General features: G+C 49.0%; 1 protein-coding gene across 1 annotated transcript in view; it reads right to left on the bottom strand.

The window, feature by feature from the left end:
- Positions 1-14,187, bottom strand: part of notch3 (notch receptor 3) — a 33,735-nt gene extending 19,548 nt beyond the window's left edge. The window contains exons 1-7 of the mRNA XM_079746297.1: positions 13,918-14,187; positions 12,705-12,777; positions 2,451-2,593; positions 1,943-2,278; positions 1,004-1,126; positions 458-691; positions 124-279 (exon numbers count right to left, since the gene is read on the bottom strand). Coding sequence (XP_079602423.1) covers positions 124-279; positions 458-691; positions 1,004-1,126; positions 1,943-2,278; positions 2,451-2,593; positions 12,705-12,777; positions 13,918-13,978 — 1,126 coding nt within the window. The 5' untranslated portion in view covers positions 13,979-14,187. The remainder of the gene's footprint in view (positions 1-123; positions 280-457; positions 692-1,003; positions 1,127-1,942; positions 2,279-2,450; positions 2,594-12,704; positions 12,778-13,917) is intronic.
- Positions 14,188-14,640: the final 453 nt, after the last annotated feature.

Below are 14,640 nucleotides of genomic sequence, written 5' to 3'. Positions count from 1 at the left end.
ATAAAGTTAAATAATGAATTATAAAGGGAATTATCAACTATAATAAATTAACAATTGAGAAAGGATGATGGCCAAAGTACGGACAAAGGCCAGAAGGAAATGGAGCCCATCTGAAACACTCACCAATGGAGCACTCATCCATGTCCTGGTTGCAGGCCCCTCCCACAAAGCCAGCAGGGCAGGTGCAAATGGCTCGGCCATTCAGGGGGTTGGTGTCGCAGACCGCCCCCTCGTTACAGGGGTTACTGACACAGGCGTCATCGAGGTGGCACAGAAGACCTGAGGGGGAGGGCCACAGGGATTTACCGTTCGTTATCCATACGATTATAGGCCGATCGCGGAGGCGATTAGAGAGAGGGAGAGAGAGAGGGGGAGAGAGAGAGAGAGAGAGAGAGATAGAGAGGCAGAGAGAGAGAAAGACAAAGAGAGACAGAGAGAGAGAGACCGTGGTGCCTACCTGTTTTCCCGAGGGGACACTCGCAGAAGAAGGAGGCCACTCGGTCGTGGCACGTGGCGCCGTTGAAGCAGACGGCGATGGCGCAGTCGTCGATGTTCTCGCTGCAGTCGTCGCCGGTCCAGCCGTTGACGCACACGCAGGTGTGGCCGCCGATGGTGTTGAAGCAGGTGCCGCCGTTGTGGCAGGCGTTGGGCTGCATGAGGCACTCGTTGACGTCCTCCACGCAGTACTGGCCTGAAGGGTTGGGTTTGTGTTCGTCAGCTCTTTTTCAATACAGGCATTTGTTTTTTATACTACTGCTCGAGTCAATTTGATTTGTACAGCCCATAATAGTATTTACAGACAGGCTTTACAGGCCATGCTCTATGACCCTGGCAGTAAACATAGCCCACCAAAATAGCAAAAAAATATATAAATGATCAAAAAATAATTAGGATGAAAGAAGGCTTGAAGGAGCACACTGAAAGAGGGAACTCTCCCTCGGGGGACAGTTCGGAGTTGCCGTAATAGACGTATTTCTGACTGGGTATAGTTGGTTATTCCTACCTGTCCACTCTGGAGCACACTGGCAGTTGTACGTGTTGACTCCATCCACACAAATGCCTCCGTTCATACACTTATGTCCCGGGCAATCGTCCACGTTATTCTCACAGTTGTGCCCCTCGAACCCTGGGGTCAAAGAGAAAAGCAAAGGATGGAAAGAGTTGACACAAACATGAGTATAATTCAAATTGCTCTCCCACAGTGTGCATAAACCAAACAGAAGTCCCCCCGCCCCGGACCCCCCTTACAACCACTTAGCAGCATTACAACTCCCTAACTCTTGTCATGGGTTTCCCATGGTGGATTAGAGTCCGCAACGTGAGGTAGTAAAAGACGTGCAGCGGGGGCGTGAGGGGAGTGTTTACGTCGTCCCATGGCCCGGTTCCCAGAGCCCGAGCGCCCCGTACAAACCAGCAACCGCCAGCGCTCTCTTGCCCCAGAGGTCCGCGCTCCCTGCAGTGTTTGCTTGTTTTATCATCTCTCGCAGTTTCAATGACTTCCTCTCTGGCAGGAGACATTTCCTGTCCGCTCCCCAGAGGGAAGCCAGAAGGCCAATAAAGTAAAATTCCTCCCGCTTGGAGCGGCCGCGGCATTGAGAGTGTGCGGGGCTGCCTCGGTTGACTCCCACGCCGTTCTATCCCGATCTCCCATCGAGTTCTATTAATAGCAGCACACTGACCCCCCCCCCAATGGCAGCACACTAACCCTAACCCCAATGCTAACCCCAAACAAGCGTAGGGAGTACAAATCCCAGATCTGTGTGTGTACGTGCTACGTCATAAGCCTGGGAAAGGCCTGGCCCCTATAGCGCCGGTAGTGGGACGTGGGAAAACAGTGGGAGAACGCTCTGGAAAATCTGGATTTGGTTTAGTGTTAGGCATGTCGGGGAGTGTGTTGACACAGTGTGTATTAGAACAATAACAAAATGGCAGCCGGTCATACCTGGCAGGCAGGCGCACTCGTAGGTGTGGTCGCTGGTCTGGCGACACGTCCCGCCGTTGAGGCACTGGGAGGGCGCGCAGGGCAGGGTGGCCGTCTCGCAGGCACGCCCGCTGTACCCCGGCGGGCACTGGCAGCGGTACGAGCCGTGGCTGTTGATGCAGAGGCCGGCGTTCAGGCACAGGCCCGGCTTGCGGCACTCGTCCACGTCGCTGCGGCAGTTCTTGCCCTGGAAGCCCGGCGGGCAGGAGCAGTTGTACTGGCTGTTCCAGTTGGCGCACCTGGCCCCGTTGGCGCAGGGGCTGGTGGCGCAGGCGTCAATCAGGCCGCAGTCCTGGCCTACGCGGGTTCGAAGATGATGAAAAGCGGGTCAAAATGTGTGGAAGCATTTGACAACGACGTTGTCAAATGTCCCATTGTCCCATTCCTAAAAGGAATGGGATCCTGTTCTCTACACAGGCGTTTTCCGTTGGTCGCCTTTCACGGGCAGGTTGATTACACACGGCCGTACCTCTGAAGCCTCGCTGGCACACGCAGCTGTACTGGGGGACCCCGTTCACCAACTGGCTTTTGCACGCTCCTCCGTTCAAACAGGGCGAGCGATGACAAGGGTCCAGCTGCCTGCAGAGAGGTCCCATGAAGCCCGGCCGGCATCTGAACAGAACACACACACACACACACACACACACACATAGACACACACACCCACACACAGGCACATATACATGTTAGATGAGATGAGGCATTTGGGACACTTCTGTGAAAAACTACCATCAAAGTTTGCTGCTGCCAAAGCCAATGCAGCCTCCATTCTCACAATGATGCATGAGGTTCCTCTGGACTTTTGGCAGCAACTGACAACCCCCCCCCCCCCCCCCCCCCCCCAACACCTTGGCAAGGCTTGGTGCCTTGCTCATTGCTTGGCAGCGGTAGTGCCCCGGGGGGGCGTTGGACTGGACTACCTCGGGCTTACAGCAAAACTTGGTTTTTCCCCTCCCTTTCGAAACCATTCATAAAGCAACGGGCTGTGAATTGGATGAATGAGACACATGTACACAGCAACCGCAAACACAGGCCGGCCTTGTTTGGAAGCAGATATGGGCAGTCTCTCTCTTCTTGGTCTTTAGTGTGCTTTTCTACGAAAGAGACACGATTGTGCACGACTCTCAGGTCTCTCTTGCTTCCCTCTCGCCTTGAGTCACTTCCAGCTGGGAAAGCTCCCTCTCTCCATGTCTGCTTACATTCCTACACTATGAGGGTTTTTCCGCACTTCGGCGCTCGCTCCTGTTCTCATACATTGACGAGAGCAGCACACCCAGAATCAAAACACTGGGAAGCCCTTTTTTCTTCTTCTTCAAAAAGTAAAATCGCAGACTCCTCAGAGAGCTACATATACACAATCTGAAAAAAATGGCTTCCCAAATATCAGCGTCGTCAACGCGGCCCCGCTTCGTCATCTTGATAAATACCTTGACCTTAATGTTTTTTTAATCGCTCTTTAAAGGGGCCTTGGGGAGCTGGGAGCAGGGGTTGGACCGGTAACCCTACACCCCCAGAGAGAGCTCCTGCCTGGGGACGGGCCGCTTTTCAAACGGGGGCCGTTTGATGCTGATGACAGGGCGGCCGATGGCGGAACCCTCTGGGCCCTCCCCGGGGCCGTCTCTCTCTCTCACCGAGGGAGAGAGACCCCTGGGCAGGAATCACAATGTGTTTCCCCTCGTGAGCAGCAGCCATTCAAACAGGGGGGTTGTTTTCACCTTTTATTGTGGTTGTGATCCCCCGGGCTACACCTCCTCTTTAATCCACACCTCAACCTGTCATAAGCTCTTAAAACAAGCGTGCTCCAGGGTATTCGCGGATTAATGTAAGAAATAGATTCAGACGCAGCACCCAAATATCTGCTTTGTTTCTAGCCACTTTGTGCTATCGCTCTCTCTCTCTCTCTCGCCCCCTCCCCCCCTCCCCTCTCTCGATACAGACCCGGCCCGTCCGTTAAATACGAAACACCACTTGCTGCGGCCATGTTGTTAGAGAGTGCGAACAAATCTCATCCATCTGCAAAAATCTGCACCCCACCCATTTGCTGGCTCGGCTTCCCCCTCAGCCCACCCCCCCTTTCCACAGTCCCTCCCTCCCTCACTCCCTCCCGCCTTTCCTCACCCCGTCTCCCCCTACACGCTGAGAGGTCAAATGCCAGAGGTCTCCAGTCTGATTGTGATGATAATGTCAGTCAGGCTGGGGAGGGAGGGGGCGGGGCACAGGAGCGTGAGGTTTGGTGGAGAGGAGGAGGGAGGAGTGTGGGTGGGGGGGAGGAGGAGGAGGAGGAGGAAGAGAGAGGGGCAGGCAGGGAGAATGTCATGTCATATTTCCTGTAATCCCCCCGTCTCCTGCTCTGAAAACACTCGCGCTCACTGTGAATCCACACATCCCCGTTGCCCGGGCAACCTTACAGACGAACAAGCAAGCCCCCCGACACCCTACCAAATCACCCACCGCCCCCGTCCCCGTCCCCGTCCCCTTGGTTATTTGTCATGGCGTGGCTGGGTTTATTTAGAGGCAAATTAACTATGTCTGGAATCTAGGGTGTCACCAAAAAATTAAACCAAGTGGTGGGCACAAAGAGGGCTTTCGAGGGGCCGCAGGAAGAGCGCTGCTTAGACGGCTGAAAACCACAACACAGTCTGACAGTCAAACTATGCTTGGGCCATTCTGCACTCCGGACCATTTCACCACTGAATGAAGCTTAAGAGCTACAGTCTTAACGGCGGTCCGTTGTCCTCCTCCTTCTCCTCCAAAAGTCCAACACAAGTCTTTATGGGAAGAGAATAACTTACAGCTGCTTCTAGGAAGGGTTGTGGCGGGCTGTATGGCTCTGCATGTTCGATACAATCAGAGCTGACGTAAGGAAACTGCCAACAAAACGCAGAGGTAATAGGGACAAATTGTATCTGTGTGGCAATTAGGGGAGGGGAAAAAGGAGGAAGTGAGCAAAGGAATCAGTGTGTGTTCTGGAAGAGCTCGCTCAAGAACGGCCCTGGAACGGAGCGCTCACAGTTATTTGTCCTTCTCCAAAAACACGGAGCCCGGCAGCCGAAACACATTCTTTTGTCTAGACCTGAACCGCGGCCAACATGCTACTCCCATAACACACAAGTCTAGCACGCTCTATCAGTGAGAGAGAGAGAATGAGAGAGACTCAGAGTCAGCTCTTTCCCTTTTTTCCTCTCCCTGAGAATTGCCCTTATCAGTGGGCTCTTAACGCCCTTGTGGACTCCAGCCGCTCCTGGGAGCCGGAGCTGCACCTCCTGGATGAGGAGAGCAGGTGTGACTGCGGAGGGCTGCGGTGTTGAGTCCTCGTGGTCCATGGGGGCCAGGAGGGGGGGAGAAGAGTTGGACCTGGGTAATCTCTTTGCGTCATAACAAGTATGAGGGCCCGCGCCAGCTGCAGTCTCCGGCACCGTGCATCTGTCCGCATCTGTCAGCGGCTGGACTCTGGATGTCTGGCATGTGCCTGTGTTGATAGGCTTTACGCTATAACAATGCTATGTGGACAAGCACACAGGGATTCCAGCCCAGCGCTAGACTCACAAGGCCCCCGATGCACACACAGGCCATCGCACACACACTCTCAGTACGATATGAAACACAGCAAAAGAACGCATGCATTAGTCACTCTGAACTGATGCAACTTCTGGAGGGAGTTTTAGTAACAGCGTTGCTGTAACACCGCAAAGCAAACAACCTCTTGCGACATGCATCACAGAGCACACCGCACACACCCACGCGGTAGGCAGGGACTTACAAGCGTCGTGAACTCATAAAAGAGGTGGAGGTCCACACTGAGAAGGCATTTCAAAAGAAGTGAGAGGGGAAAAAAAGATATAAAACATTTAAACAATGCCATCCTGTATGTTGTTGTTGATTTTCTGTGTGTTCCTCTCTTCCCCAGGGTCGCGTTGTTCCCTTGTTCCCTTTCGATAAAAGCCCTTTTGATTTATGCGTGTGAATCGCGGCACCTACACACTGGCCTGTGTAACACAACGCCAGTCTTCCTGTTCGCTGGGTCATTTTTGCGGGGGGGTAACCTGAGCTCATCCTCTTCCCCACAATAGCTCGCGCCTCGGCCCGGGGTCGTGGAGGCGACTCACCTGTGGACTCAGGGGCTGTAATCTCGGACACGGTTCATACACCCAGCTGCGTTCTTTTCACTGAAACAGCAGAGGAGAACACTCACGTTTCTCCCAAACTAAATGGACAATGACACACCGGGAGCACACCGGAATCACACCTCATGGAACGTAAAGAGGGAGCAGAACGCGGTTGGATTTTCTCGCGTTCACTTTAAGTAGAGAAAATGTTAATTGTTGAAAAACCTCAGACAAAAATGTCTCTGTGAGTCTGCAGCTTGCACGTAACAGGGCTTAGAAAAAAAAAAGCAGTAGTTTCTTCAGTCCTTTGTGAGAGTCCATACTAACACCACACTGCCAACAAGAGCACCCCCCCCCCCCACCCTCCTACCCAGAAACCCCTCTTCTGCTCAGCTCTCTCCACATCTAGGCTCTCCCCTTTCTCAGCAAAGAGCTAGATTGGGGGTTGGGTAGCGTTTTGTGGCCCAAATAAAGGAGCCAGAGCAGTCAGAACCCCTTTGTGTGAGGGTGGGGTGGGGGGTGGAGGGGGTTGAGAGAGGTGGGGGTGTAGGGGGGCAGTGACCCAAACAGCCAGTCTTTTAGGTCTGAGTTTACATGGACCAACAGTCCTGTGTGGTAGCCTGGCAACAGTAACCCATGGTGGGGTAGCAATAGACAGCGAGCCAGAGGGAGGGGACTCAGGGTGTGGGGAGGTTTCATGAGGACAGTGGGAGAACTTTAAAGGGAGCTACGCAGGTACAATTCAGTGCACACCTGATGCCAATTCACACTGATCACCAGTTGCTTCTTGGAAGAAGAAAAAACAGGCTGTGTGTTCTAAGAATTTCACAGTTTAAAGTCCAAAGTTTACTTTTAACAATGGTGCTTCGGCAGACAATGGGTGTATTGAAATCTCCAGAAGGCGGTTTCCCCTGCACCCCCATTGCATGAATATTAACTATGTGAACATCAGCACAATTAACTTTTTCCCAAAGAAACGCAAATATTAATGTTCAAAAGGAGATTGTGCCATCTAGGTTTTTAGGGAGACAGAAAGTATTCAACTAAATATAACTGGGAGGCCTATTTCTCTGCATGGCGATGTGACCATGCAGAAATAGTCACAAATAAGTCACACCTCCATGAGAAAACAAAAATTATAACGGCAACATTCACAATTAGACAAAGTAGCAGTTTATTTTTGTGGAATCCACTTTCCTTAAGAAATGTTCTTGAAATTTTAGAGTAAAGAAATAATCCTCCTTGACATTTTTGGAATAGTAAGCCATTTGCCCATAACCACACTGCATGGATCCCAGGGTTGAGGGCTTTCAAAGCATTCCTCATCAGACACAAACCACCAAAACCCCACCCACCCCTCCACCTAAACTAAACCAGACTTCTGGAAAAACATTGAAATAAATACGTAAGAACGTTTTTTGCCCAAATAAAAGAGCAACGGCAAAACCTTTCCAAGTTCTTTGGGCCAACATTCTGGGACAAAAGTAACATCCATATGGCATTTTCTATGGCCTTTCTAACACTCACACCCTAGACCGGGTTTTTATTTGTTCATTGTATGTGCTTCCACAACGTGAAGTGCAAGAGGAGTGGAATAAGGAATCCATCTGACATTAATAAAATCACACCGTTAGAGTTTATGGCTGATGGTAAAAACTGTGCAACACATTGACCAAGTTCCAGCCCAACTCTCAAACACGTTCATGAAGTCTAGTGTTTCTTAATAACACACAGCTTCACTTTGATAAGGCGCGATTAACCGTGAACCCATAAAACACAGGAGACCTTTCAAATAATGGGTGTGATTCCCGCTTATCTTCTAAGACATCTTTAAAACATCAAAAAGCAAATAACCGTAGCGTGGGAACGCTCTGACGTTGTCTTGCCTTGCCTTGTTTTAAGAGTGTTGCACACATTTAGCCAAAATGTTGCTCCGATCTCAGGTTCCCACCAATTATTATGCCTGGAAAATGTAGCTTTATGGAAAAATAAAGATCCTTTCCTTCAGATGTCAGAGAGATGGATTTTTCTAGAGTGAATGAAGAGTCATGGTGCCCAAAAATGAGACTCAAGAGACCTGGCTTATCCCATTCTAAGCATGCGGTTGAGACATGCGTCTCCAAATTGACTAATCATAAGTGAATCATGTCCAGGCCATCCTTCTGCCAGCTAAACGATAACAAAATGTCTGACCGTCAAAATGTCTGATGTCTGACCGTCGACTTGACTTGAATGTGTGCGTGTAGGAGTGCTTTTCTCCTCTTGTGTACTCATAGTCATAATAGCTTGTACTGACTTTTCTTCTGGTAAATGGTTTATGCTCACATCATGAGACCGATTTTCATTTGGTATAGAGGAGGAGGAGAAGAAAAAAAATAGGGGATGTCCGCTTTGATTTGAAACCTGAAGGACACGATTAAAGGCCCAGTGAGATAGAGCTACTCGAACTACGCAGATAGAGAGGATGTGTGTACTTTGGGGGGAGGGTCAGAAGGCACCACTTCCTGAGAAGAGGGCCTGGGAAACCACAAGTCCCGTACTCTTTTAAAAACATTTTTGCTGCTCATGTCCCCCGAGAGAAAGTGGGACCACCAGCTACCTTTGATGATCCAAACTTCCGTCCCCACAACTTTCCCATCCTCTTTCTACAAGCCGTCCTTCCCATTCATCGCCTACCACCAACAGAGCCCTTATGGACCCTGGCATGACCGATGGCTCCATCGCCCTGTCAGGCCGTCCTGACTGATGAGTTGGGCTGCCACGTCGGGCTCACAAAATGGCAGAGCAACTAATTGCAAATCAAACAGGCCATTCCAAGCATGCCTTTTCTTCAATGACACTGGACTGATGGCATTGTTTGAAGGCATTCCTGAGTTGACTGCCACAGGGAATGGATAGAAGCGGTGGACAATAACCTGAAAGCAACGCACGGACGGCATGAAACCTACAAGGCATTCCTTTCTAATCCGCCGTAGAAACACCAAAGAGAAAACATGCCCGGTGGTGCTCTCTGGGCCAACAACACAATGTAAACAGCGGTTGTTTTGTTGCTATCCATGAGTAAGCATATACAGGAATATGTTACGCACTGGTGTGGAGACCACGACTTCATGACAAGGAACAGAGTCTCAATGCTGTTGTTGCTGAATTGTGATAAGAAATAATAAGAGACCAGTTCACGTGAATTCAAACTACACTTAAAGTAACGTTTCCCGGCTTTCAGCAAACAGTAAATGAAAGCAGGGGAGACGGTCAGGGGACGGACCCTCTGGCACAACTTGCCGTACAACGTCGACAATGGCTTCAGTGTCTTCTTCCTGTCAAGATCTTGAGCTGTCCTCCTCGTGGAGTCTAGAAGCTACCCATAGGGTCATTAAAATACAACACTCAAGATTTATAGGCTCACTTCCCGACCAAGGTCAAGGCCAAGGCGGCAATAACATACAGAGAGCCACTGTATCGCCCGCTGAGCACAAAATAGATGGTTATTCATTTTGCATGGTGATATGAGGAGAGGGAATGTAATCTGGGATATGCCACTGAGAGGGCCAGAGGCAGACAGAGAGAGAGAGACACAGAGACAGAGGGAGGGAGGGAGAGAGAGAGAGAAAGGACTTGTGATACAACAACTTGGCACAATGAGCGGCTCTTTGTTGCGGCTGCACTGTGAGAGATGGAACATATGCTTGTGGAGTTGCCCGTGAGCTACCGGCTCCGTTGCCCCCACGAGCTTGTCTCCCCCAGCATGGGGGGCAGCCGACCGCTCAATGGCAGCACCTGGCCCTACGCTTCCCCCCTTTGTCAAGATCTGACTTTGCTGGATTACCATCACAACATCCACCAGCTGTCCTCTACACAACACCCCCCCCCCCCCCCCCCCCCCCCCCCCCCCGCCCACCACCGCCTGCCCTACCACCACCAACACACACACGGACACTTAAAGCCCCCTTTTTTACCCCCAACACCCCGCCCAATCCTTCCAGCTGGATCCTCTCTGAATGACACCCTCTCAATCTGCCTAATTATCTCCCCTCCGGGCTCGCCACTGTTGCCCTCTCCAGGGCCGCATTCCACTGGTGGTCTGCGAGGGGGCAGCCCTCCACCAGAAAGGACTTCCTGACCATTCACCCAGAGGGCGGCCGCACCGTGACGGACAGACTCTCGGCCCTTCAGTGTCAAGTGCAAAAAAATGTGGTGTGAAGTTTTAACAATCTGACACACACACAGACTTTAAGGGTGGAGGAGGGCAGGTTGGGGGAAAAGCCCTCGTAGCGTCCATCATGACTCCTTTATACATGTGGGGAATGTATTTGGTGTAAGGATAATTATTCTACACGCGTACAAATGACCTAAAAAAAGACTACCTGTGTCAAGATTTGACCATAGCCATTCACCAAATTATGTTTCCTATTTTGCTGTTCTGGTGATCAATCAAGGCCATGTAGCCACCTGTTCAGCTGTGCATCACCCATATCGCCCCTGCTACATCCTAGGGTGTGACTGACTAAAGAGGGGCCGTGGGTGGAACAGGTGTGTGAGGATTACTCTTGTAATCCCGTATCATCTACTCTGGCATGGATACCCAAGGAGAAGGAACAACACTGCCAGTGACCCATAAAGAGGCATGACGCAGACAGGATGGGCTGGTTTAAGACAAAAAGCCAGCCTTCTACCATCCTTCTCCTGGATCAATATTTTATGGCGGTCAAGTCAGAGTTTTCAAGAAGCATAACCCAACAGTCTCGGCCAAAATCAAAGTGGGCCATAGGTAAAGGCGCCCTGAGTGTATTCAAGCGAAACCTCCTTTTTGTTCGTGGAATCCTTTCCCCTGGCCTACTCATCTCGTCCACCGTATCTGCCTCGGTCCACTGTCCCCTTTCTTCTCCACCTCTCCCCACCCTGATTCTCTGGGTGCCGGGTTACAGCCAGGTAACCCAGCGGAAGAAAGGATCCTTTTTTCCCCCAGTTCGGGATCTCCCGTTACGCCAGGCTCCCTTGGGAAGGGGTGGGGTTGCCTCAACACTCACCTATGTCCAGAACTGATCTGAACCACCCCCACTACCACCCCCCCGCCCCGCTCCACTGGCCTGCCCTGCCGTGGTGCCTTCAACCGGGCGGCTGTGGGACGGGAGTGTCCCCTTTCTACTGGACATTCCTTCACTTCACTTTTATAGTGCTCCTCCTGGTTATCTGCATTGCGAATCGTGCGCTTGTGATTAGACAGAAACACACACACACACACACACACACACACACACACACACACACACACACACACACACACACACACACACACACACACACACACACACACACACACTGGCTCCCACTCCCCCAACACATATGTACACAAGGCAGACAGAAGTTAACCAAACAAAACGTAGATTATGTTTGAAACTGCTTGGGTTTTCATTATGGTATATATGTCATATAGTGCTACAAGCCCATTGGCAAAATTGAATGTCTCAGAAAGTTCTTTGCCTTATACATTGTGCAGCGTTTGCAAACCGGCCATAAAATTACACATTTACCCATTTAATGACACCGCATGTCTGGGGCCAGCTAATGATTAAAGAATATAGTAATTTGCAAGTACTAGTTCCTAGCTGCACCTATAACCCAGTTACACAATGTTTGAACACACTCATTTCAACTGTCACAATCCTAAAACTGTTGGCTCATTTTGACAAACGAAATTTAAATATAATATTGTGTTTTTCTAGTTTACTTTTTACTTTGTGCTTAACTTTCTTTTTACTATTTGTAAGGGAATGTGCTTCAAATGATGACTTGCCTCAGTTCTGCTTGCGACACACCTCTAGTGTGACCTCTGCATTAAGGTCAAAGGGTGACCCAGGATTAGAGAAAATAGCCTAAATGGACAGTTTTGGAGGGAAGAAACTGGCCACCAGCCAGGTATTGTATAGCCAATGACAACCCCAGTCTGAAGCACCCACGCATGCTTCCTACACCAAGGGAATAAAAGCCCTAATGACCCCAAGGCAAGCCCACTGTAGGGTCTTTAGATCGGCCCCCTGCCCCCACCCTTCATCCATCGGAAAAACAAAGGCCTTATCTCTGTGAAAAAGATGAGAGCCGAAGCAAAAATCTCACAGAACAGGCGGGAAAAAACAACCAAGTGAAAAGTGAACAATTCCAGATAAACCTGAGTTGCGAAATGATCGGTTGCTCATATCGCTTACTGAAAAAAAACAAGTCAGTTATGGTACAATGACTGCTTCAGTCATTGTAGGAACAGTCAAATGATGTAATTGATGTGTGATCAAAGCGGTTCAACAGGTGCATGAGGTGTTTGAACCAGCTCAACATGCAGAGGCTGGTTGATGCCAACTCTCTAACATGTTGACACATACCCAGGGCTTAGGCACTCGTGAATTAGTCATGCACTACAACACTTTTAAGTTGAAAACGGGATATACAGTGTTGTTTTTGAAAATAGCATCTAATCATATCAAATCGACATGATAAATGTGAAAACTTGTAGACAGAAGGGCCTGTATTCGTTAATTTGGCAACTGTATGAAGAGTCAATGAAAGACAAGTCAGAGCTGGAGGGAAGGCGTTAGGGAGTACATCCTGGTGGATTAAACACTTACATGCATTTGAAGGGTGATTCTATGCATGTGCCACCATTTTCACACGGTCTGTTTTTTTCCGAGCAGCGGTATCCTGGAATGAAAAGGCACAGTGTGTCAGAGTCAGTTAAACCAACAGCCCTAAAAATGCAATCAATATGATGTCACTTTATGTTGACAGGATTAATGGGGAACCGGTTACGTTATCATAAACTCCATAATTTAATCTGTAAATTTAAAATAAAGCTACTCTGGCTGTGGTTTTCTTCCCACTGCTGGCATTTTGCAAACACACCCGCCAGAGCATTGACTTTCCTTCTTCTGAGCCACCACAGATAACAATTTTGTTTCCAGACAATGAAGACCTGTTTATTACAAATTCGGCCTGAGTTTGAAAACAATTTAATACTCAACGATACTTTCTAATTCAACTCATTTTATTAGGTCGTTTGGTGTTGTAAGCAATATAAATGTATTCTTGCAGCAATTACCCCGTCCGCTAAAGAGGAGTTCAATTGTTTCAGCCGCTTTGTGTAGAGTTGGGGAGGGTGGGAGGGGAGCAAGCCTCCACTCATCACTCCGTTCAATGGCTTATTACACAAATGCTCACCCTACCCCCCAAACCAAACCAATTTGAATTTCCCTTTTAAAATAAGTTAGCCAAAATACTAAATGCATTGGAAAGTAATTAGCATCTGAGGCATCAGCTCGTGTCTTTGCTAACGGTCGTTAGCGGCTGATAGATTTTGGAAAGTGCATCTATTGGAAGCGGGGGTCTTTAATCTCTCCGTAGTCTAACGTGAGTGCGGTGCGCCCAAGCAAGTGAATTTTACAACTTTACCTCCATAAACACACCAAACAAGTCGGAGTTGGGTCAGATTGATACAACATGTTTAGCGGTCTTTTCGGTCATCGATTATTTCCCAGCGCAGTAGTAAGCTAGATAGGTAGGCTACTTTCACACGTGTGTTTAAAATCATTCAGTCGCAACCGACTTTCCGAAAAATGAGCAAACTTTTAAGAACTGTATCATATAGTACTTCTTTGTTTTGATGATATATAATAATCCACTGTTGGTGGGCATCATAATTAAAACTATTCCCGTTAGAGGAAGGTAGGTATGGATCCCTACGACGTTATTAGAATCAAGTGATATTGTCCAGGCATGCCTAGTCCACATAATAACCGGCTAACTTCACGTTTATTTTTTAAGTCATTCACAGCGTGGTCTTACCTTCACAATGACAAATTAACAACACAAATGAAAAGATTATCCATGGAATAGTCCCTTCCATTTCGGTGGAAAACTTTCCAATTCTTCTGTGAAATATTAGCAGTGATACATCCTTTTAGAAGTTCACGTGAATGTAAAAGCTCCAAGGTGGATAGGCAATCTTCATATATTGTATTTTTTTTTTAGCTCAAAGCCAAAAAACAGCAAAGAAAGCGTAGGTCCAATCCCGTAATATCCTCTGCAGCACGGGGACTGCTGCTGTGCGTCTTCACCGACCTCCTGAAACTTTGGAGAAACTTTCTTCTCGCGCTTCCAGTCGCTGGTCCGGGCTGGTATTACTCCGCCTCCTTTTCTCCTCCTTGCCGCACCCCCCTCCCTCGAGACGGCCGCTATTCCGCACACAAGTAGTTCGTATTCCCGTGGTATTACCCAATAGTTTGTGGTCCATAGGACTTTACACGCGACGCAGAGATGATTGGCAGACATTAAACCAAAACGTTAAGGAGATATAAGCTGTGTAGCAACGGTTTAATGACCGATAGGTTATAGCCTGGCATCTGACTGATTTTGGTTGTAAGCTATATGGCTCTAAAGACTCTTTACATTTACACCTTCATCACTTTCCCTAGATATGCACTTTTTATAATAATATTTTACATTTTACATTTACGTTTTATAAATGTACCTGGAGTGTGTTTAAATTATCCTCCCACACAGGTTAAG

The sequence above is a fragment of the Pollachius pollachius genome (genome assembly GCF_949987615.1).
Source record: "Pollachius pollachius genome assembly, chromosome: 11".
NCBI classification, from domain to species: domain Eukaryota; kingdom Metazoa; phylum Chordata; class Actinopteri; order Gadiformes; family Gadidae; genus Pollachius; species Pollachius pollachius.
This window is presented reverse-complemented; position numbering and strand designations above follow the sequence as displayed.